This window comes from Leucopleurus acutus, assembly GCF_964270905.1.
Source record: "Leucopleurus acutus genome assembly, chromosome: 4".
Taxonomy (NCBI): Eukaryota; Metazoa; Chordata; class Mammalia; order Artiodactyla; family Delphinidae; genus Leucopleurus; species Leucopleurus acutus.
The window spans coordinates 71,590,031-71,614,868 of NC_139146.1; the positions used below are offsets into that span (position 1 = coordinate 71,590,031).

At 36.4% G+C, this 24,838-nt stretch overlaps 1 protein-coding gene across 10 annotated transcripts in view; it reads right to left on the minus strand.

Moving 5' to 3' along the window:
• Positions 1 to 24,838, minus strand: part of FRYL (FRY like transcription coactivator) — a 244,013-nt gene that overhangs the window by 179,475 nt on the left and 39,700 nt on the right. For 5 of the 10 annotated variants that reach the window (XR_014326144.1, XM_082837764.1, XM_082837763.1 and 2 more), the window contains exon 1: positions 997 to 2,308. Coding sequence is in view for 4 of the 10 variants with exons in the window: in XM_082837764.1 (XP_082693890.1) it covers positions 997 to 1,186 (190 nt within the window). In the remaining 6 variants the exon portion in view is untranslated. Of the gene's footprint in view, positions 1 to 996; positions 2,309 to 4,618; positions 4,751 to 10,831; positions 10,914 to 17,639; positions 17,730 to 24,838 lie in introns of those variants that run through there. The other 5 variants (XM_082837765.1, XM_082837766.1, XM_082837768.1 and 2 more) reach the window with 4 other exon arrangements.

Below are 24,838 nucleotides of genomic sequence, written 5' to 3' on the forward strand. Positions count from 1 at the left end.
GCAGAGGATTTACAGAAAATCTTTCTACTAAATATTACATTAATTTATATGAGCAGTTATATATTCCCTATAATAAAAATTCATAATCATACAGAACATTTTAACATTTTTAAGTGTTTTAGTCCAAATTTTAAAGCAGGCATTTTTTTCATCATCTTCCTAAAGGATTTTCCTTTTTTTTCCCCAACATTTTCTAGTTACCATATGCAAAGCTGATTTTTCTCCTGACACATGAGTATCATCCTCTCAAACTTTAAAAGGCATTATATTCAACTTTGCAGAATTATATGAAATAAAGGTAGTGACACAAAATAATCATTATTATATTCAAAGATTTCTTTTTAATATTTCATCCCAAATATTCTTTATCTTTAGAACAAAAGAATGGGACTTTTTTTTTTTTTTTTTTGCGGTATACGGGCCTCTCACTGTTGTGGCCTCTCCCGTTGCGGAGCACAGGCTCCGGACGCGCAGGCTCAGCGGCCATGGCTCACGGGCCCAGCCGCTCCGCGGCATGTGGGATCTTCGCGGACCGGGGCACGAACTCGTGTCTGCTGCATTGTCAGGCAGACTCTCAACCAATGCGCCACCAGGGAAGCCCCTGGGACTTTTTTTAAAGTGATTTCTGTAGTGATAGATAAAACTCAGTATCTTGTTTTTCACGTATATACCCTACCGATTGTAAAATAACTTTTTTCAATAAGTATAATCCTTCATCATAAAAATATTTTCCAAGATCACTAAACTGTTAACTTTACTAACGCCTTTATCTTGATCTATAGCAATCAAAATTTCTCCATCTAAACTCAAAGAAAATTTTGATACTAAAAAATTTAGGCCCACTATGTATTTACTCTATTTTTAAATTCTTTTTAGTATTTAAACTTGATTTTCAAAATAAAGATTTATGCTCACTAGAATTCATACTTGTAAAAATAATTTTACTTTTCTAAAATAAGTTTTTATTAAAGGATTGAAAATACATTTTTACTTTACCTAGTTGCTGATGTTGGTGTTTGTCATAATTACTGTGACCACTCTCCTCATCTACAGTCTTCTCTGATGAAGGCAAACTAAGAGGTTTCAACTTCAGCAATCTTGGAGGACTTCCCTGAAAACTCTCTCTAGTGTCCAAAACCACATCTCCCGAACGAATGGGAGAAACAACTCTCTTCAAAAAGTCCATTTTAAGGTTCTTCTACATTACTGGGCCCACGAGCACACAGAACGGTGCTTGTACCAACTTCCTTGATGAGAAGGTAAGGTCCACTCTTTGTGTCAAAGAGCAAAGAAACGTCATGTGAACTTAGGTGGGTCGACTGCCAGCTGTTTTGAAGCTGATTTTTAGGACATTTGCTGTTCATACTGATAAGAAGTCAAACAGCTACCGACTGTGAAACTGCACTTCATATATACATGTACATGTACAATGGGTGTTAACAGCAATACTGGGACTATAAAGTGTTTAGCATCCATCTAGTTTAACATTTAGACTTTGAAAACCTACACTGTGATAATGTTAAGACAAATTTACTTTGGTCTGAGGCGTGTCTTACTTTTAAATATGCTGAACAACTTAAATGTGAAACAGTAACTTGTTTTCAAAAGATAATTCTTATCATTCTGAAAATTCACTAATAGACCGCAGGAACATCAAGTTTTACAGGAGGTGAAAAGGAGTAATTTAAAACTATACTGTATTATGAACATCGCAATATACTTTTAAACACACACACAAAAACCCCTTCATTATAATCAATCATAAGTATCAACAGTAGCAAAGGAAACCTTGGCATGAATTACTAAAAAAAAATTGATAATTTAAAATGTATGAATCTAAGAAAATAAAGTTGAACAGTTTAAAGTATAAATATTTAATAAATAAACCCAGTAATCAACCTTACACAATTTATTTCCAAATAACTGAGCATTCTACTAAATATTTTAAAATAGCAAAAGTAGCTGATCCTACTGCCTTACTACAATCCAGAAGCATGACAAAATGTGCCAGTAAAAGGTGCCTACATAAGACTTTGTGAACTTAATGTCTTTTCTCCCTTCCTTTGCCTGTCCTCTGGTGGGGTTACGAAGTGACACGAAAGAAATGGAAAAAAAAAAAAAAAATGGGAACAGATAAGACGTAAACATCCCTAAACTAATCAAATTGATAACTTTGAAGGATACACATTTTAATAATAAAAAAAAATGTGATTCACTTAGTGAAACACAAACACAATCTCATTCTTCCAACACTCAATATGAAGAAAATGCTCTACATATATTAAAAGATGAAGCATAAAATTGTCTACACAGGTATCAGGGAAAATTGTTATAATATAAAAACAAGGAAATTTCTGGTCTGAATTGTCGAGTTTTTAATCCTTATTCTTCTGCCACATTAATAACGAAGTCAATTATTCTCTATTTCATTCATTTAAAAGATGTTAAGTAAAAGTCCTCTACACATAAAGCATTAATATAGTATTAAGGTTCAGAGAAAATATAGAGGATTTATTAATGCAAATTCTGTCTCACGGAATCCTACAGTAAAAAGGGGAAAAAAAAAAACACAACAAGAAGTCAAGTAAAGGACTCAAATTTCTTGCCCTAAAGCAGGACTGTACCAACTAGAAAAAAACACTGACTTTAAAAAAGTCCTTCTCAAAAAAATAAAATTAAATTAAAAAGTCCTTCTCAGAAGTAGATTCTCTCTTAACCCTGGAGCACAAGAGGATTAAAAATTCATATCTGATCAGCCTATTCCCTACACACAGAGAAAACAAACTGGTTAGAACCATAATCCATATCCCTTAATAGCCTAGGAGTTATCACTGTATCTTACAGGGTTTTTGTTTTGTCCATCTTACCTCATTCATTCTTTTTTTTTTTTTTTTAATTTATTTGGCTGCATTGGGTCTTAGTTGCAGCACGTGGGATCTTTGTTGCAGCATGCAGGATCTTTCGTTATGGTGCGCAGGCTCTTCTTTGTGGCGCAGGGGCTTCTCTCTAGTTGTGGCATGAGGGCCCAGTAGTTGCGGCGCACGGGCTTAGCTGCCCCACAGCATGTGGGATCTGAGTTCCCCAAATCAGGGGTCGAACCCACATCCCCTGCACTGGAAGGCGGATTCTTAACCACTGGACCACCAGGGAAGTCCCTCATTCATTCATATTTTTTTAACCGAAGGATAACTGACTTACAATATTATACTAGTTTCAGGTTTACAACATAGGGATTCGATATTTTTATAATTATGAAAAGATCACCGTAAGTCTAGTTACCACCTGTCACCATACAAAGTCGTTACAATATTACTGACTATATTCCCTATGCTGTACGTTACATCTCCATGACTTATTTATTTTATAACTGGAAATGTGTACCTCTTAATCTCCTTCACCTATCTCACCCATATCGCCAACACCCTCCCCTCTGGCAAGCCCCTGTTTGTTCTCTGTATCTGTGAGTCTGTTTCTGTTGTATGTGTGTTCCTTTGTTTTGTTTTTGAGATTCCACGTATAAATGAAATCACATGGTATTTGTCTTCTCTGCCTGAGTTACTTCACTTAGCATAATACCCTCTAGATCCATGTTGTTCTTTTGTTTGTTTCTTTACCGATACAGTCTCATATTCTTTAAAACAGGTGTCCCCAACCCCGGGGCTGCACAGCAGGAAGTGAGCAGTGGGCGAGCGAGTAAAGCTTCACCTGCCGCTCCCCATCATTCCCCATCACTCGCGTTACCACCTGAACCATCCCCACCCCCCATCTGTGGAAAAACTGTCTTCCACGAAACCGGTCCCTGGTGCCAAAAAGGTTGGGGACTGCTGCTTTAAAACTTATACGTGTGGTTTTCCTCAGGTCCCATTGTAGGTCTTCCTTATCTGTGGAGCCCAGGAACACAGTGGTATGCAACACATGCTGATTATGGAGGACAAGTTACCTTCATGTTTGTTCATGATGTACAAGACAACCATGTGTGTCACTGTTAACCTCACTGCTCTAAACCACACTTTCAACTGGAAAAAGGAAGGGCAAGGATTAGGTGTAATAGGAGGGACCACAAGATTTTTCTCAGATTTCCTTCATTCAACAAATATTTGCCGAGCAGCTTCTTTAATGGCCTGTGCCCAATGCAAAGGCATTAAGGATATGTCTCCATCCCCAAGAAGCTTAACTCTTACAACTACAAGACTCCCTGTCTCAGTTGGCTAAGGTTTTGTTGAGCCTACATTATACTTCACTTTCCTCTGCCCAATAACCTCCCCTCTTTATAGGTTGTTGATCCCTAATAAACATCCCGGAAGCCAAACTCCCTTCCAGCATCAGTTTTTGGAGGACCCACCCTGAGACATACAGCAAGAGGGAAAGCATGGCACTCCAGTATCTGTTACTAGCTGAATCTACGCTGAATCTATGACAGGGAAATACCATAAAGCCTTGTTTGCATTGTTGCTATTTCTAAGATCTTTGGTTGATTATCACAACCTTGAACTCTTGGTATAAGAGTTACAGGACTGAGAAATTATAATAAAGGCTAGTCACTCAAAGACAGCATTTAAAAATCTTTTTAGACCTCATGGTCACTATTTAGCCTTTAGAATATTTATTATAATCTTACCGTAGAATTCAAGACAGTAATTTCTTGGTGGTAAGCTGGATCATCTAATCCTGGCTGTGGGACTCTTGAGCAGTTCTGAGAATTAAGCATTTAGGTGTTAATCATCCAAGATTCAAATAAACGGCTTCAGCTCTGAAGAAAAACATGAGATTGACACATTAGATACGTTTATAAAAAGTACATCTGTGTGTGACTCATATCTACCCTTACTTCTGAATATATTATATTGCAGTGTCACCTGGTGCTACAGTTATCCCTCTTTCAATTAATGTTGCATTACACTTTTTTCTAAGATTTTATTATGAAAAATTTCAAACTAATGCAAAATTATTAAGACTAGTATAATGAACCCACCGTTGTTAACTCACAGCAAGTCATGTTGCATTTATATTTTCACACCCCCGCCCAACTCCTATCCCACCACTCTGCATCATTCTGAGGCATTATACTATACCCCTTCATCTGTAGATAATTCTGTATGTCTCTCTCTAAGACAAAGATTTGCTTTGTAAACATAAGGCAGTACCATTATAATATCTACAATAAATTCAAAATAATTTCTTTAAAACATCAACTACCAATCAGTGCTCAAATTTCCCCAACTTTCTCATAAGTGTTTTTTTAAACAGTTTGTTCTAATCCAGATCTAAACAAAATCCATACAGGCAATTATTACTGTCTCTCCTAAATCCCTTTTAATCTATAGTTTTTTTTCCTTTCTCCTCTTTGCAGTGACAAGCCATGATGCTTTTACTAGGCTATGATTGAATGAATACATTAATACCTTAACTGTTCAATAATACATTAAATCCATTTTCATTTTATTCACTAAATTAATCAGATTTGCAAAATAGTTCATATACCCACTAGGCCTAATATTTATCCCATCTACAGACAGTGTTTAGGATTTAGGATGTATATTTTTCAAAGTCCTATTATAATAACTCTGAGCGGGTCATGGACTGTGAACTACTATACCTTATATGTAATAATTTGATGGCTACTAAGAATGAAACCAATGACCATAGGGAGTTACCCTTTTACCACATATAAGGCCTCACATGTAATCATGCACATGCCACGTTTTTTTTTTTTTTTTTTTTGCGGTACACAGGCCTCTCACTGTTGTGGCCTCTCCCGTTGCGGAGCACAGGCTCCGGACGCGCAGCCTCAGCGGCCATGGCTCACGGGCCCAGCCGCTCCGCGGCATGTGGGATCTTCCCAGACCGGGGCACGAACCCGCGTCCCCTACATTAGCAGGCGGACTCTCAACCACTGCGCCACCAGGGAAGCCCACATTCCACGTCTTTATTACCATGAAAGGTCTGTGCATTTTTCAACAGTTAAATAGGACACATTTTTAATTTGTCATTGAAACTCTAATCAACCTCATTTTAAATCACATCTGGTTTCCTACTATTTTTTCCGTTTAATGAATTTAATCCCCAATCCAACATAAAGAACTACTTGCTGAAATACTAATTTTGTACTTAAAACTTCTTAATCTGAAATTCTTCTTAAAGAATTGGTTAGAACTGGTTAAACTTCTTAATCTGAAATTCCTTTAGCCAATTTAGAAAAAAATATAATGATATTTCATTTATTCAGAGGTATAATCAACTAAATCATGACTAAAACCAAATCTCTGAAGCCCCAAAACTGGTAAATATGAACAAAATAGTAATTTAGATGCACTTGTTCATAATCAGATATCATTCAGACTTATGGAATTTTTGACTGCCCCACCAAATATTTCTGAATCTATTAACAAGAAGATATCTACAATTCTGCCATAACTTTTTATCCTTTATTTTATATAAGGTTAATGGAATTATTTCTCCCTCAAAGCAAATAAAGTTTATGTGACAAATAGCATATCATTTCTTGTACATAGTGAGCAGAGTACAGTCATGTGCTGGTGTGTATTTAATGAAATTTAAACTATTTTTCACTTTGTCTTCTAGGACAAATCACAAAACCAAGTACTCCTGGAGGACAAAGCTGTTTTAGGAATAGTGCAAAATTTGCATCTAGGATTGATTTGTACTACCATGTCTACATCTTTCGTTTTGCTTCATTTTTGAATATCCTTCTGCTCAGACACAGCAAGGGCTAATGCCATGCTTTTTATATGTGTTTTCTCTTCTTATAACCACACTGTCAGAGCACTGTCATTTTAAGACTTCCCAATGTTTGCCTAGAATTTTCAATACCTCTCTAGTACAGATACAGCCTTCCTATTTTCCACTTTCACTTTTGATAAAATAAACAAACTTTTGTCTTTAGTTACCCTGGAAAATATTTGGTTTATACTTCCCTGGCTTTCTTTATAGGTTATAATCATTTTTAGCAGGGATGGGTTTTTGTTTTCATTTTGTTTGGGTGTGGTTTGGGTTGTTGGTTTTGGGGTTGTTCTTTTTTTCATTTTTTCATATCAACTGCACTTTCACCTTGTCTCCATATATATCATCTAACATGGAACTCATTTTTATTTTTCATTTCACTTGATTAATTTGGAGAATATTTTATCTACAAGAAGAGTAACTTTTATTACCAGTTTTATACTACTGCTTTTGAGATGGTCAAGGTCAGAGAGGTTAGGTAACTGTGGTCACGGTATACACATGACCAAGCCTGTTGTTTCTTATTTTAAAAGAAAAAAAGTCATATAAACAAGAGTGACTTGAGGAGGTCAGCTGGTGTTTGACAACACTGAAGATAAGACTGTAAATAGTCAAACAGCACAAGCTTTAAAGGACCAAGGCTTTAAACCTTCAGCAAGACTAATGATCTAGAAGCTTCCAGGTGTAATAAATAAAGAGAACAGTGGCCCAGCTCTGGGGCTTGGGAGGATTCTCAGATCAAATGACGTCCTTCAAGGACAACCCTGCTTCGCTTCAGTCTAGAAAGTAAAAGAGAAAGTTGAATGGGTGCTCAGATAACACATTAACCTCATTTCCTTTCTGAAAAGAATTACGAGGGTAATAAAGAACAGAAATGCCACAAATCTAATGTATCCTAATTGTAGTAAGACGTGACATAAAAGTCTCTGATATACATTGATACAGAAAATGATAATCTCAAGCAAATAGAGTAGAAATTAAGAATAAATGAATCTCAGTGATGTTCATTATAAGTACTCTCAATACTTACAGACTTGGAATACTTCATAATTTGAAAAGGAAAACAAGAAGTTGTGCCTAGCACAAGGTAGATTTGAGTTCAACATAATAAAAAGAAAAACTTATATAATTCATTTTAAAAAGCTGCTTCATAAAGAAATAGAGTTCCCACTCACTGAGTTTTTAGGCAAAGATTGTTAGAAATGCTATAGAAAGGGTTACACCACTTAATCAAAAGATTAAGCTAAATTACTTCAGAGATTCCAACTTGAAACTCTAAATTTCACTTCAAAATGTATTTTGTACTTATACTTGAATAATGGAATGTGTGGTGACCTAAAGATTCAATCATATTTCAACTAAAGAAAGAAACCACATTGCAAGATACGAAATCTATAAGGGAAAATTCCTGCCCTTCTATTGAAATTATTCCGGGAATACTGGAAGGCCTCTTATAATGATGCAATGATTTTTGAATACATTGGAATAATCATAGCTCCTATTTGTAATAGCAAAATAAGTATAGAAAATGTAAAATGCAATGACTTTTTAAATCTGCTGAACATAATGGAAAATGTGAAAAATCTATTCACAAAGACTCAAATGCAGGCAGCAAATAATTACTCAAATTATCTTTTCTGTCTGGCTGGCAAAAGTCATTAAGATAAAGAATTTACAGTCATCCCTTTAATTAAGAAAATTAATGATTTATAAATTAACACTGGTTCCATCACACTTCAATTTTTAGAAATTCACTTTTTCTCTTATTTTAGAAATGTTATAATTTTTACAATTTTTAAAACAAACCTGCATTTTAATCTCTTGTCATTCTTTTAACCTTCTACCAAATTTCAATTTTAAGAAGTATGGAAACTTATGATGCTGACTAATGCAATCACAGATTACACTACATCACCTGCTAAAACTGCCGTGTAATGGCACTGAGCTAGAATAATTGGGCTTCACTGCAAAAATCTAAATCTCTTGCTGATAAAGCAATGTTCTCTGCAGGTAAATTTTTCAACATTTTGTTGATTTTACATTTTTAGCCACAATAGCAGTTACTGCCATACCACTTGGTTTAATGAAAACAATTAGGAGAATTTTCCATTCTCAAATTTAAGGGGAAGTTTTTCTATAACAATTTCATTCATTGAATCAAATGAAAACAGTGCCAAAGTACATTTTCTAATAGACTGATGAATGAATATGTATTGTTTAGAACAATTTCCTGTTACATTTCTACAGCATTACATTTCTATAGTATTTCTAACCCATTCTATAGCATTTCTGTTGGCACAGAAAAAAAACAGGAATTCGACCACAAAATTATCATACAAATGCCCTACCTACTCATCTAGACTTAAACAAAAAGAAAAATTTCGGACAAATATAGAAACAGCCAAGACATCAACCTCACTAAACCTGGAATTTTCTTCCATCCCTAATTTTTAAAAATCCATTGCTGTAATTAGGACACACATAAATTTACAAAAATCATACCTTTAACAAATATTTATTGAGCAGAACTATGTGCCAAGAACCAGGGACAGAGGAGTGAACAGAACAGACAAAAGTCCCTAGCCTCACGGAGCTTACCTTCTAGTAGGAGCCTGAATTTTTAATCTGAATTTTTTTGAAGTCATTCTTTTGAGAATCTGAAAAAAGTTTTGGAGGCCTCTCCTTCCAAAATGCACATATACCTAATTTTGCAGGGTTATGAACCTTTATAATCCAATCATTAATTATGGATTAAAAACCCCTGATAAAAATCCTCCTTAGGCTTATTTTCTATGTCTACCATTTATAGTTGATAGTTTCATAATTTTACTATTCATAGTATAAAGAAGTAGTACAGTCATCCCTCAGTATCCAGAGGGTATTGGTTCCAGGACTCTTTGTGGAAACCAAAATCATCAGATGCTCAAGTTCCTTATATAAAAGTGTGTAGTATTTTGCATATAACCCACTCAAATCCTCCCATATGCTTTAAATCCTCTCTAGATTACTTATAATACCTAATACAATGTAAACACTATGTAAATAGTTGTAAATACAATGTTAATGCTGTGGGAAGCAGCAAATTCAAGTTTTGTTTTTTGGAACTTTCTGGAATTTTTTTTCTAAATATTTTTGATCCAAGGTTAGTTGAATCTGTGGATGTGGAAGACTCATATACAGAGGACTGACTGTACTTTTTTTTTCCCCATTAAAATACTTAAGGTATTCAAATTTCAATAAAATGTTTTCTATTTATTCCATTTGTCCCTCACAAATTCACAGACTGTTGGAGTACCCTTTATCAATCTTGGCTTTTCCAGAAAAAAATTGATCCTAACCTCTTTGGTAGCTTCATAGGTAAATTTTCTGATTTCATTAATTATTCTCTGGACCTTCTTAAGTTAAAATCCCCCTCCCTATGCTCAGATCTTCAGCTAAAGTCTCTGTAGAAGTCACCACAGTCCCTGGAAGAAGATATACGCTCAAGAGAAACCACAATAAAACCTTATTTAACCCTAACAGAAACCATCAATTACCCCCAAATTTTTGTTCTTGCTTTTCACAAAAAGAGAGTGACTCCCTAGAAAAAAGCTTTCTTATTTAAAAATACAACATCTAAAACACTTTTAGGGTTATTACTGTCTCTAATCAATGTCTTATGCCTTTTATACCTATAAGTTTTAAAATTATACATTGGAAACTTCTCTACCTCATTATGACCCTGAGGTCCTAAAAGAACAAACATTAAAGAAAATTCATGAAAATTTGATATGTGTATTTTACATGTTATATAAAACAATTTACAGTAAAAAGGTTTCAAGGCTAATTCAAATTTTAAGTTCATAAGAAAAATGAATAAGTAGCTGTGAAAGGTCACAGAGCAAGTAAATGGCCACAATTTAATCTTCAAAGTTTGTCTTTTCTCTCTTTCTCTGTGTTTATAGTCTCCAGCAAGCTTAGAGAAGCCTCACTTTTGTAAGAGCAACTATGAAAGCACAAATTCCCACTGATGTTTAGATGACCTATTTCTCTCAAATTTATAGTGCCAAAACAATTTCTCTAAGTTTAAGGAAGAATGATCATTTGTTACCTGCAGTCTCATAACTTGTATCAAAAGCCTTTAAAAATGTTTATGCTCTTTGACCCAATAATTCCACTTCTAAATGCTTTTTCTAGGAAGATAATCAGAAATGCACATAGAGATTTATTCACAAAGATACCATTGTACCATTATTCTTATGAACAAAATACTGGAGGGGAGAGGCAGAACAAAAACAAAGGACCAGTTGAAAAAAAATCATGGTATATTCACTAGATGAAATGTTACCCATCGATTAAAAATCATATTTTTTAACTAATATGCCATAATATTAACCACATATCTTTAAGTAATACGTAGAAAAACAAAACAGTATTTACAGTATCTTCCTAATTATTGGAGATAAAACTACATTTAGAAGCAAACAATAAACTTAGAAGGATAGACTCAAATTGTCAAGGTATTCAATCTCTCTATGCCCATTTCCTCATCTGCAAAATAAGGATTATAAAACCTCTCAGGGCTATTATGAGAAGTCACTTTTAGATGAAAAGTGCTTTAATAGTGTTTGACACACAGTAAGTACTCAAATGTTTATTATTATTTATTAACTCATATAACATACGCTGATAGACAAAATCTGCAACATTTCTAAGAAAAAAAGAAATGAAGAAATTAAAAACTACTCATAATTCTAACATCAAGAGATAGACACTATTAATTCATGTAAATATCTGGGTTAATTTCTTTCAGGTCTTTTAATACGCATTCAACATTTTATACAATTGGTATCATGTTTTACCATTTCTACTGGTTACAAAATATTGTAAAATTTTATAAATATACTATGCATTGCATAGTATAGGATGCATTGCATCCTTCCACTGGTATTGAACATTAGGTTCAATTCTTCACTCCATAAATAATATTGCAGTGCATATCTTGATTGGCAGTCTTTGTACACACCTTTGATTTTTCCCTCAAGAAAGAGTCTAGAAACAGAATTTCTATCTCAAATGGTATGAAATACACTTCACCTTACTCCTAGTGACCTGTATACAATGTAGGCACATACTAAGTATTCAGAACTGCCAATTTCTCCACTTTCTCCATGGATACTTAAAAGCTATTAATTGGCTTTTTCATTGTAACTTTTCTATTGTGTTTTGATACAACTGCTTATCAGGTATTTCCCTTTTTCCATTTATTCTATTTAAAGGAGCTCACTTTTCCTTTATATCACTCTAACATCCCAAACACAATTTGAATGTTCATATCTTCAGTACATTCCTCAAAAAGATTAAGATTCTACTTTGTATGTCTAGAAATAGAAGTCCTTGTCTTTCAGAAATACATCCTGAAATATTTACAGATGATGTGTTATGACAGAGGAACTGCATCAAAATAAGTGAGAATTGGGGAATGGGAATGGGTACAGTTAACAGAGTTGACCACGGTTGAAGCTGAGGAACAGGCACATGAACATTCATTCCACTATCCTCTCTGTTTAAATATTTATCATTAAATATTTAAATATTAAATTTAAATGTTAAATGTAATATTTCTCTAGAGATATAGCATAAATATCTATAAGCATGTTTATATGTTTATATTTCTATATAAATATTTAAATATTAAACAAATGTTAAATATTAAATATCTTTAGTCAGGAGAAATTGTTTTAAAATAAATCTTTAAGAGATAAAATTACTAAAATCTACAGAACAATTATGGTTAAACTTCTATCATAATAATTCAATGATTAAAAAAATAACAAGACCAAAAATATTTAAGCCAAATTCAAAAGTGAAGTAAACAACTACAGTATTTAGAATCTCTCAATTACACTTGCCAGTAATTCCCACAGATTAAAAACATACTACACAATGCCTTTTTCCAAACCATGGCTTCAGCATACCATGCTGATTCTCCAAAACAATATTAGTATTTATACTGTGCATTACAAGAATACAATTATGCCTCTGTATGTGCCCACATGAACATTTGATAAGTAGTTTTATTATGTACTAGTATTAAATAATCCAAATTCTCTTGGTGCTTAAATCACATCTTGGTACCAAGTTAGGCACATCATAAACAATTCTTACAGATTAACAGTTAGATCCACCAAAGTGTTTATTTGTACCCAGAGGCATGCAAGCAAGGCCAATGTAATGAAAACACCACCTTGCTGCACATCTTTATGTACCGGGGGAAAATATCACCTCTGTATATTTCTAACTGGTTAGAAAACACTACCTTGGAGTCAGGTCACGATGACAAGACAGCATAGCAAAAAGAATAAGTAATATATTTGGGCTGTTCCCCAGGTTTAAAGCAAGGGTGAAATAGACTAGGGACATGTTTTCTAAACTCTTTTCACTGCAGTAAAGAAAAAAAATGCATTTTACATAAATGAACATGTAATACATTTTATATTACAACCCAATATATATACACCCATATGATACATTTGAAATAATATATAATACACTGTGATAGTCTCCCACCTATTTTTAAAAAGTGTTATAGTTAGAGCTTCCCTGGTGGCGCAGTGGTTGAGAGTCCGCCTGCCGATGCAGGGGACACGGGTTCGTGCCCCGGTCCGGGAAGATCCCACATGCCACGGAGCAGCTGAGCCCGTGAGCCATGGCCGCTGAACCCGTGCGTCCGGAGCCTGTGCTCCGCAACGGGAGAGGCCGCAACAGTGAGAGGCCCACGTACCGCCCAAAAAAAAAAAAGCTACATGGAAAAGGACTTGAATTGTTCCTTGAAAGAAATAAAGGAAATCAAGAATTTGCATTGGCAGAAGAGAAAGAAATAAGAATGGAAATACAGGATACATGGTAGAATTAGCCCCTCTAGAGGTTTTTCATTGAAGAATTAGAGAGGTCCAATATAATTGGACCAGTTAATGTTGAGGAGTCTCCACAAGCCACAGGGAGACGTGCACTTAACACAGACTGAAGATCCACCCTGAGCTCCCAGAATCTGCACTAAGTGACACTAACACAGACACGACCACCACCAACCAGGAGCTTACAGACAAGCTGGAAGAGAGACACACGGGACAACCCTTTTTAGATGCTTTGAGAGAAGTTACCTAAATATGTGCAAGCTACAACTGGGTACAAGGGAGACAGTCATCAATTTACGTGGAGGGTGGGACAGGAAAGACACTGCCAATGAAGTGGTGCTCATAGCCTCCGTTGCCAGGAAGTAACTGGAGCTACAATCTACAATGACAGGAATGGCTCTTTGCCTCTCTTTGAGGAGTTGGCTAGCTGTTGATAGAAGAGCCATTTAAGTGACATATTAAGGCTTAATAAACATGACTATTTCACCACAGGCCTCCAAGCCATGACTTCCCATTGTGACAGGCTCCAAAGTTGGGTGCTATCACACACCCTCTGAATTGCCCAGCCATGCCCGGCTTTATCACCCGAAAGGTTATCCTGGGATTGCTTCCTCCCTGTGTTTATGAAAGAAAGTACTGTGTCGGATGAGGTTTACACTGATTGACAAATTCGTCTCATTCTAGATATTTATACAGGATAATAAGCAATTTATTCGGATCAACATCCTCTGTACAGAAAGTAACACATTTCAAAGTTGGTAACAAAACAACATTCCAAATCAGTTTGGTCACTATGGATGACCATATAGAACATGCCACAAAGCTTAATCTTTCACATTCCAGTACATCCAGTAACTCTAAAAGGACTTGCACACGAAAGTCAAAAAGCTCCACCCCACCAATAGGCTTTATTCTTCACAGTGGTTAAGTCAGTCTAAACAAATTACAAATATGGGAGGGTAGAATTCAGAATTGGTTCACTGCACCCTAAGAAATGGTGCCCTAGAAATCCAAATTAATTAAGTGACCAATAATAATAAAAATAACCACCACTAATTACTGAGGGTCTACTATGTGTGAAAAACTAGGTTAGGTGCTTTACATACGTTACTTCATTTTAACCCAAACAAACCCGTAATTTCTGTAAATGTTCAACTTTGCAGCTTTGGAAACTGACAAGACTAGTAGATAAACTGAGAAATACTGCACATCTGGATTCTTTTATATTTTAAAAGAATAAGCTGTTATACGGAGTTATATGAGATAAAGTTCTCAAATTAAAATGCAATTATGATTTCAATGTTTTTATATTGATTCTGAACCTCAGAACAAAAGAGAACTTTCAAAAAAGGATAATTAAGCATAATTAACACATAATTTATCTTAAATATTTCATGAAGAAAGAATAAATTTGCTGTATCAAAAGTAAAAAATAGGAGGAAAGGGAGAAATCATATTATGGCTAACAAATCATAGAGATGCTTATTTAAAACTAAATTCAATCATCTTCTGCTAACGTCTCACTATTAATTTAAAAGTCCAGGAACAATGTTTTTTTTTTTTTTTTTTTTTTTTTGTGGCACGCGGGCCTCTCACTGTTGTGGCCTCTCCCATTGCGGAGCACAGGCTCCGGACGCACAGGCTCAGCGGCCATGGCTCACGGACCCAGCCGCTCCGCAGCATGTGGGATCTTCCCGGCCCGGGACACGAACCCGTGTCCCCTGCATTGGCAGGCGGACTCTCAACCACTGCGCCACCAGGGAAGCCCCAGGAACAATTTTATAAAGGAAAGTGATATTTCTCTGTCTCAGCCAGAATTCTTAAAATAATCTTTAATCTAAAATGTATGTTTCCAGGCAGTCCTGGTGGTCCAGTGGTTAAGACTCCACACTTCTACTGCAGTGTGTGCAGGTTCAATCTCTGGTCGGGGAACTAAGGCGGCCAAAAAATTAAAAAATAAAAATAAAATATATGTGTCCCTAAGATGGATGCTCACAGGTACAAAATTCTGTGTCAGCAATTTCTACATTACAGGGAGAACCTGACCAAGTATGCAAGTTGCTGTGTCTGTGGTTTAACTGTAACTTCCCTCCACTTAAATCATCCTTTTTCTCCTGGGTCCCTGCATGCCTCTTTTCCTTTATTCCTGCTCTATGTTGAGAAAATTTTTGGTCCCTGGCTCAATTTAGTGGATTCAGGGTCATTGGAATTATGCTTTTTGAATGTTGACTCTGGACCAACTTCCCAAAAAACTTTAGCGTTTCTAGAAACGTAACACCAGGTACAGTATAATAAATGAAAATAGACATAATTCTACTACCTTTACTAGCCCAACTTGATAGATATATCAAGCTACGTAGTGAAGGACACAAACACTGAATAGACATAAACCTTAAGGAGTTGGCGGTGTGGTGTGACTCATCCAGCTCTACAGCCACCCCTAAACTGTCCTAGAAGGAGACTATTCTAGAAAGTTCCAGTATGGTACAAATGGAGTTATTATAAAACAACAAAAGCTTACCTTTTAATATATCAGGCTTCTGAATTAATGTTGTGATTATATTTGAAGCTGTAATATTCATGCAGGATTTAAAATGGAGAGTGCAAAGTGAGGAACTGAGTCATTTCTCCCACCTCATCAGGTTTTTTTCACCCTCACTTACTTAGTTACATAAATCCTACGTTGAATGCAATATTTCACTTACAACAATTTTATCTTTCAAGCCTTTCATAAACCTGTCAAACCATGAGCTGCTTGAAACATTTTTTGTTTTACAGATACTTAGTTTTAAAAATAAAATCCTTCATCACTCTAAACTTGAAGATCACAGTACCAAATGATAATTTGATTCTTACCTATAAGCACCTGCCCTAGTTAATATTTCACAGTGATTTTTAAAAATTCATATTCCAGAAACTAAGACTTAATGTCCTAATTTAATCTGAAGCAAGCTCATTTAAAATTTCTATTAAGATATTTTTACCTTAAAATAATACAACCAAAATACTTCTCATTAGTTAACATTGCTGAAACACCCAAAATTTGAAATGTGACTTCAGGAAATTTACTTTAAAAATAGCTTTAAAAGGTTTAGCTTCTACTGCATTTCCAATGACAAAATTAAATCCCATTTAGTATGGAGGCAAAATGATTATATAATCTCCCAACCCTTTTATTGCATCAATATGTATTAGAAATCAAAAACAGTCATTTAATTCAAGAGGTGATCCAAAGAGACTTAAAAGTTAGATTAATATCTGAAAACTACATGTAAGACAAATCTGTATAAACCCCATTTCCCTTATAAGTTCAGAGAAATGACCTCATATGAGAAGGCAACACAATGTATGTAGCACAGTTACGCAATACAAAGCTATATTAACTTAGACAAAGTGACTTAACCTCATTTATAGGAAGAAAAGGAGAGAGGGAAGAAGGGAGGGAATAAGAGAGGAAGAGAAGAAAACCTGTTAGAATTTTAAAAGATGGAACACATAAAATCATTTTGCAAGTGTGTAGGTAGTAATGATAGGACCCTTCTCTTCACAAACGAAACATACTGGCTGGCCCCGATATACAAACAAAACCACATATGAGAATCAAGTATATTAAACTTAGTCAACATGCAGACCACTACTTTTAACCTAGGGAGGTACCCGGTCAGAAGATGTCTAAGTGGACAACTAGTCAGCAGGATACCCCAGGTAAAAGCAGAGGTACATTTAGATATGCTACATAGTCATGGCTTTATTGACCCCTCCCCACCAGCATGGAAATTGAGTATTAATACTCTATATACCCCCAGTAAGTCAGAAGAACTCTCTGATATTGCCATATAAACATATTTTTGCCAAACTAATAGAGAGAGTTTAAGTATTATCTGATATCCACTGAACTGTAAAGACTGTTTCAAAAGGCAAGTCAGATTTTACTATTTCTAAATGAGGTCACTCCCTGAAGGTTCAATACAAGATATTTATAAACTTGTACTTGAGACTTACCTCTTTTTTAAGAGATTTCAGTGAGGGATCTAAGCACATGGAATGATCCCTAATCTCCTACAATTCAACACATATCTGCTGAGTTCTTTTCTGTTAAGAAAATGAAATATACACAATTCTTTGCACTCCAAATAAATACAGGAGTGTTTCTAATACAACACAGGCTGTGATGAATCTTAGAACTGACATATCAACAAATGTTAAAAGTCAACCTGACTGAGGAGATTTAAGGATTAGGGGCACAGTTAGGATCTGAACGGAGACTTTAGGGGAAAGAAAAAAAAAGAGAGAGAAGGGGAAATAGGGTTCAAGAGGCAGAGATGTCATGACAGAAGATGAAGATGAGTTTAAGAAAAGAGGTAGAGGGCTTCCCTGGTGGCGCAGTGGTTGGGAGTCTGCCTGCCGATGCAGGGGACACGGGTTCGTGCCCCGGTCCGGGAAGATCCCACATGCTGCGGAGCGGCTGGGCCCATGAGCCATGGCTGCTGAGCCTGCGCGTCCAGAGCCTGTGCTCCGCAATGGGAGAGGCCACAACAGTGAGAGGCCCGCGTACCGCAAAAAAAAAAAAAGGTAAAATAATATCAGTCTTGGCTGCCTAAAGAAAAGTAGTCTCAGAGGAGCAGACCCTGAAGCTTAAAGAAAACGAGAAAGGCTTCAATTTCAGGTGGGCTTTCATTTTTCTGCAATGAGGGAATGTGTTAAGGTTCAGAGACTACAGAGAAACAAAACCAATAGGATAATATAGATACATAAGAGGATATTTATTATGGGAATTGGCTCCCACAATTACAGAGGCTGAGAAGTCCTACGATCTGCCACCTGCAAGCTGGAGACCCGGGAAAGCCAGGGATAAAATTCAGTCTGAGTCTGAAGGCCTGAGACACAGAGGAGCTGATGGTGTAACTCCCAGTCTGAAGCCAAAGGGGTTTGGGGTCGGGGGGTGAGGGTGATATGCTGCCGGTGTAAGTCCCAGAGTCCAAAAGCCCAAGAACCAGGAACTCAAATGTCTGAGGACAGGAGAAGATGGAAGCCACAGCACAAGGAGACAGAATTCACCCTTCCTCTGCCTTTTGGTTCTACTTGCGCCCCCAGTGATTGGATGACGCCCACCCACACTGGTGAGGGAGGATTTTCTTTAGTCTACTGATTCAAATGCTAATCTCTTCTGGAAGCACACTCACAGACACACCAGAAATAATGTTTTACCAGCTCTCCGGGCATCCTTCAGCCCAGTCAAGTGGACACATAACAGTAACAGTCACGGGGAGCCACCAAGAGTTTTCGAGAAAGAAAGTGATATGAACAGACCTGGGATTTCCAGAAGTTTGCTTCTGAACCAGACTGGCTGGCGAACAGAGACTAAAACAGCGTGGGACCAATTTGTAAAAACCCATCAGAGTAGTCAGGAGGTGACTTTCTGAACGAGGGCAGTGGATATAAAAATATGGGAAGAAAGAGCAAAGCACCAGAGTAGAACTGAAAGAATGTCACTAAGAGAATGAATGCGACACTTCTACTTTTCACGGTTACCACCACAGCCTCCTCACCAACCTCTACACACACATCCCCTCCACCCCTAGAGCCAGAGTGATCATTTTACAAAGTAAATCAGATCACATCTCATGGCCCTCTACCCCTTCTCCCTACATGCCAGCCAAACTGGTCTGATCATTTCCTAGAAGTTCAACTTCTTTCCTGCCTCAGGATCCTTCCACATGCTGTTTCCTGTATCTGGAACCCCAATTTTTTTCACCAGGTGAACCCTAACAAACCTTCAAATCTCAGTTTAAATGCCACTTTCTCTAAAAGGCTACCCCCCTAACCTCTCCAATCTAATCACGTGTCCCAGCCCATAAATTCTCTCTTGAAATACTTACCACCCACTGAGATGGGTTTGTGTGTATATTTGTTTACTACCTATTCCCCCATCAGACTGTTCCCTGAGAGCTAGGATTGTGACTATCTGTTACCTAGTGCCTAGTCCAGTACCTGGCACTTGGTAGGTGCTCAACAAATACTTGCTGAATTAATAATAAATAAACCATCAAAGATCACTCCAAGTTCCCAAGTAGGAAAATGGTAACGCCATACCTGACAAAGGGAACACAGGAATATCAGGTTTGTGGATAAAGTTGAATCCTATCTGGGACATGTTGAGTTTGAAGAAATGGTGGGATAGGTTTGAGCTGCAGAAGTGGAGTCATCAAATACTGAAAAATGATTTAGCCAGAAGAAAAAATGTAACACTAATGGAAAAGGATGAGAAGCAAAACAAAGCAAACTAGAAGCAGATTAGAGACTACCTCTATTTAACTGGCAGGAAGCAGAAAGCAAATGGACAAAATGTTGATATTCCTAATACGTAAAGAGCTTATAAAATAGAAAACAACAACAAACCTAGAGAAAAAGAGCTAAAGAAATGGACAGTTAAAAAACAAAGGAATGCAAATGCCTCTTAACCATATAAAAAGATACTCAGCCTAATATGTCCAAGATAAACACGGTATGTTATGTCTAAAAAAATCCATAGTTGATTTAAGTGGTTCTGAAATGTCTATGAATAAAACTTTAAAGTTAAAAAAAGATATTCAATCTCACTCATAATGAGAGATGAAAATTAACACTACAATGAGGACAAAAACCCCAAAATTCTAACAATATATTCTGTTGATACACAAAGAGGCACTCTCGTACATTACTGATGGGAACACAAAGAGATATAATTCTTATCAGGATAACCTGGCAATATCTATAAAACTGTGTACTCATTTACCCTTTGACCCTGCAATTCCACACCTAGGAATCTGTCCCAAATGTACAATGGCAAAAATATAAACACATATATATGAATTACAAAGTTATCCATTGTAGTACTATTTACAAAAAATTAGAAACAATCCAAATGCCCATCATTTGGGAACTGGTTAAATAGCTCTGTTTTTTCATTCATGCAACGAGATATTATGTAGCTATAAAAAGGAATTAGTAATTTACTACTAAGGAGTGATCTCCAGAATATGTTAAGTGAAAAAAGAAAGCATATAATATTTTATCACTTGTCTAAGGAGGAATATGAATACATAGCCTACTTATATTAAACTTGGTTTTAGAATATAATTACTTAGAAAGAGAAAGAAAATGGTAGAGAAAATAGAGATAGAAGTTAGACTCCTTTGAATAAACCTTATTTTGTGGATTTGACTTTGGAAACATGAAACTATTATAAATGATTATAAAACAAAATTACATTTTAGAAGTCATTAAATATCAAAAATAAAATAAGTTAACTTAGGGACTTCTCTCGTGGCACAGTGGTTAAGAATCCGCCTGCCAACGCAGGGGACACGGGTTTGAGCCCTGGTCTGGGAAGATCCCACATGCCGCGGAGCAACTAAAACTGTGTGCCACAACTACTGAGCCTGCGCTCTAGAGCCTGCGAGCCACAACTATTGAGCCCGCGTGCCACAACTACTGAAGCCCACATGCCTAGAGCCCGTGCTCCACAACAAGAGAAGCCATTGCAATGAGAAGCCCACACACCGCAATGAAGAGTAGCTCCCACTCGCCACAACTAGAGATAAGCCTGCGCACAGCAACGAAGACCCAACGTAACCAAAAATAAATAACTAAAATATAAATAAATTTATTTAACAAAATTAAATAATTAACTTAAATGTATACCCTGTTGGTGGCAGAACTATACAGAACAATTATTAAGACTAACTTAAACAGTGTGGTGGCAGCCTCTAGGAGGGACCCAATGACCCCCACATCCTGGTATCACACTGTTATATAACTAACTTCTCTTTAGTATAAATTGGATTTGGAGACTTGCTTCTAAGAAAAGAATGCAGTAGAACACCAATATTCATAGAAGTGTTATTCACAATAGCCAAAAGGAGGAAACAAATGTCCATCAAAGGATGAATGGGTAAACAAAATGTGGTATATACATGCAATGGAATATTATTCAGCCTTAAAAAGGAAGGAAATTTTGACACATGCTGTCATGTGGATGAACCTTGAAGACATTATGCTGAGTGAAAAGAGCATGTCACAAAAGGACAAATACTGTATGATTCTACTCATGAAGTACCTAGAGTAGTCTAATTCATAAAAACAGAAAGTAGAATAGTGGTTACCAGGGGATGTGGAAGGGAGGACTGGGGAGTTAGTGTTTAATGGGTAGAGTTTCAGTTTGGAAAAAGTTCTGGAGATGGATGGCGGTGATGACTGCACAACAATGTCAGTGTACTTAATGCCAATGTACTTAATGCAATGTACTTAACTATACATTTTAAAATGATTTAAACTGTCATTTTATGTTATGTATATTTTACCACAATAACTTAAAAAATAAATAAAAGAATGCAGCATACGTGTTGGGCTGTCACTCTAAGAACAGGTTACTAAAAAGGCCATGGGTTCCAACTTGGATACCCTTTCCTCCCTTGCTCCAAGCTAACAACCAGCGCCATGTTGTTAGCTGCCCCATGGAGAGGCCTGAGGGACTGGTCTCCAGCCAATGGCCAGAAAGGACCTGAGACCTACCAATGATCACATGAGTGCATTTGAAAGCACCCCAAAAGGCTCCTTTGTGGCTCCTCCAACTGAGCCCTGGGATATACACAGCCCTAGCTGACACCTTGATTGCAGCTTTATGAGAGACCTTGAGCTAGAGGCACTCAGTTAAGCTGCCCCCACAGAAACTGACCCACAGCAACTGTGAGATAGTAACGTCTGCTGTGTTAAGTCACTAAGTTTTGGGGTGATTTGTTACACAGCAACAGATAATGTTTCATACAACAACATGGATTGAGAAAAGGCAGACAGAGACAAAATGCTGGTACTGCTATTCTGAGACTGTTGTGTGTATTATGGGGGTACTATAAATAATTATGAAATATTCTAATTGTATTATTCTTAGTATCACTGAGAACTAGAATTTTCAGTTGAAAGATACAGATGTAAAATAAAAAGATCAACTAAAAATCTTATAGTATTGAAACTGAATTGGAAGTATCAGTATGAATTCATGAGGTACTCTATCATAAAAAAAAAAATTTTCCCTAGTTCTGACTACCAAAAAAGGCCTAGAAACAATGGTCAACCCACTAGGAATGAGAATCTCTAGAGCTCAAACTGTGGTCTTGAAATTCCATTCCCCAATGAAGGAATCAGGGCTCCTTGGAGAAACTACTGACACCACGTGTGGGGAGGAAATGTACATGATGAGCCTGGAACTCCTTGTTATACCAGATGATCAAGAAGCTATCGAAAACTACTAGAGTCATGTCAAAATAACTCAGTAAGCAAATTTAAAAGGCTCCCACTGGCCAAAGATTAAATAATTTGAGCATCAATAAGGGTAATTACCATAATGAATTTTTTTTAAATCCAATATGTTTAAATCTAAGAGTCTATAATGAATGCGGAGAAGGGGAGACCCTAATTGGTCACTGTTGGAGAAAGCTAATATACCCAATTCATTATTCTGAAATCCGTAAGCCAAGGGAAACTGTCAAGCTTCTGTCTAACATTTCCTATACAAACTGTACTACCACATAACAAACAGTACACATGGAATAGCTTCTCTTTATAGAACATTTCACCTAATAAATGAAAAGTAAAGTTACAATATTAAAATTTTCCAAACCCTAATGATTTAATAGGCCTCAAGCAGGGAGCCCATCACCTGTTTTTGTAAATAAAGTTTTATTGGAACACAGCCATGCCCATTCATTTACATTTTGTCTATGGCGGCTTTCTCATTACAACAGCAGAGTTTAGTAGTTGCAGCAGAGGAGACCAGATGGCTCACAAGGCCTAAAATATACATTATCTGCCTCCTTACAGAGAAAGTTTGCCAACCCCTAATCTACAGCATGGAGGCAAAATAGCAACTAATCAGCAGAAAAAGAGAGACAACTAGGCATTGTGTGCACCAGAGAGACACTTGCCCAAAGACAAAGACTTGCCAAAAGAATCTGAACTTGAGTCTGAGCAAGTCTCTAGATCCAACGACCAATTAACAGGAAGTACAAAGGTCAGATGTGTATGCTTAATCACTTCACGGGAGTGTAATCAGAAACATCCACATCTACAAGACAAAGACCCAATTTGTTCAACAAATAAATTTTAGAAACAAAAAGGGAGGGGAGGTTGAAACTTTAAGAGAAAAATCAACCAACTGCAATGGAGGAAGGGCTTATCTAGACCCTGATCCAATCAAGTCAACTGCTTTTAAAATGTGTGAGGGGAATTCCCTGGAGATCCAATGGTTAGGACTCCATGCCTCCACTGCAGGGGGCATGGGTTAGATCCCTGGTCAGGGAACTAAGATCCTGCATGCCATGTGGCATGGCAAGCAAATAAATAAGTAAATAAAATGTGTGAGAGAATTAGAATTAACATTGATTGGATATTTGATTATATTGGAACTGTTGTTTTTTTAAGATTAATAATGGTATCATGGTTATATTTTTTAAAGGGTCTTATACATAAGGATATGTACTGAAATACAAATAAATTTTATGATATCTAGGATTTTCTTTAAAATAGTACAGGAATGGGAGGGAAGTCAGTGAGAGATTGAAAATTTGGCCATGACATGATAATTACTGAACCTGAGTCATGAATACAAGGGGATTCATTACACTAGTCTGTTTACTTTTATATGTCTTAAATTTCCCGTAATAAAAATTATAATAAGGTACATAATTTCTTCTTTAGACACAGAAAAATTCTGAAGTGAAAAGAAGAACAGGTCAGGAAGTATGCTAGACAGCCCCAAAAAGACACCTTGACTGTGACAAGGTGTGGGGTCTTCTGAAGGAAGGGTAAGAAGCCAACCTTGAAAAGAACCAGTTTAGAGATCAAGTAAATGACTGCCTAGTAGATCCAAACTTACTTATGTGACCTTTTCTAACTGTATCAAACAGCTGGAACTAGGAAATATATACATGGCTAATTAACTTAGGTTTGAGATTTGGACAGGTTCCTCACAAAGTTAAAAAGGCAACAGAACATAAGATGCTGCTGCAAATATGATCATGGGGTTTGGGTGAGCAGAAAGCAAATGAAGCTAGGAGGTAGCTAACTTAACTACAAAAACAAAATGCCAAGAAACTACACGTCATAATAAAGACAAAGAAGAGATTCGAAAAGTGTGGCACGATAGAGGGTTATGATCATGAGAG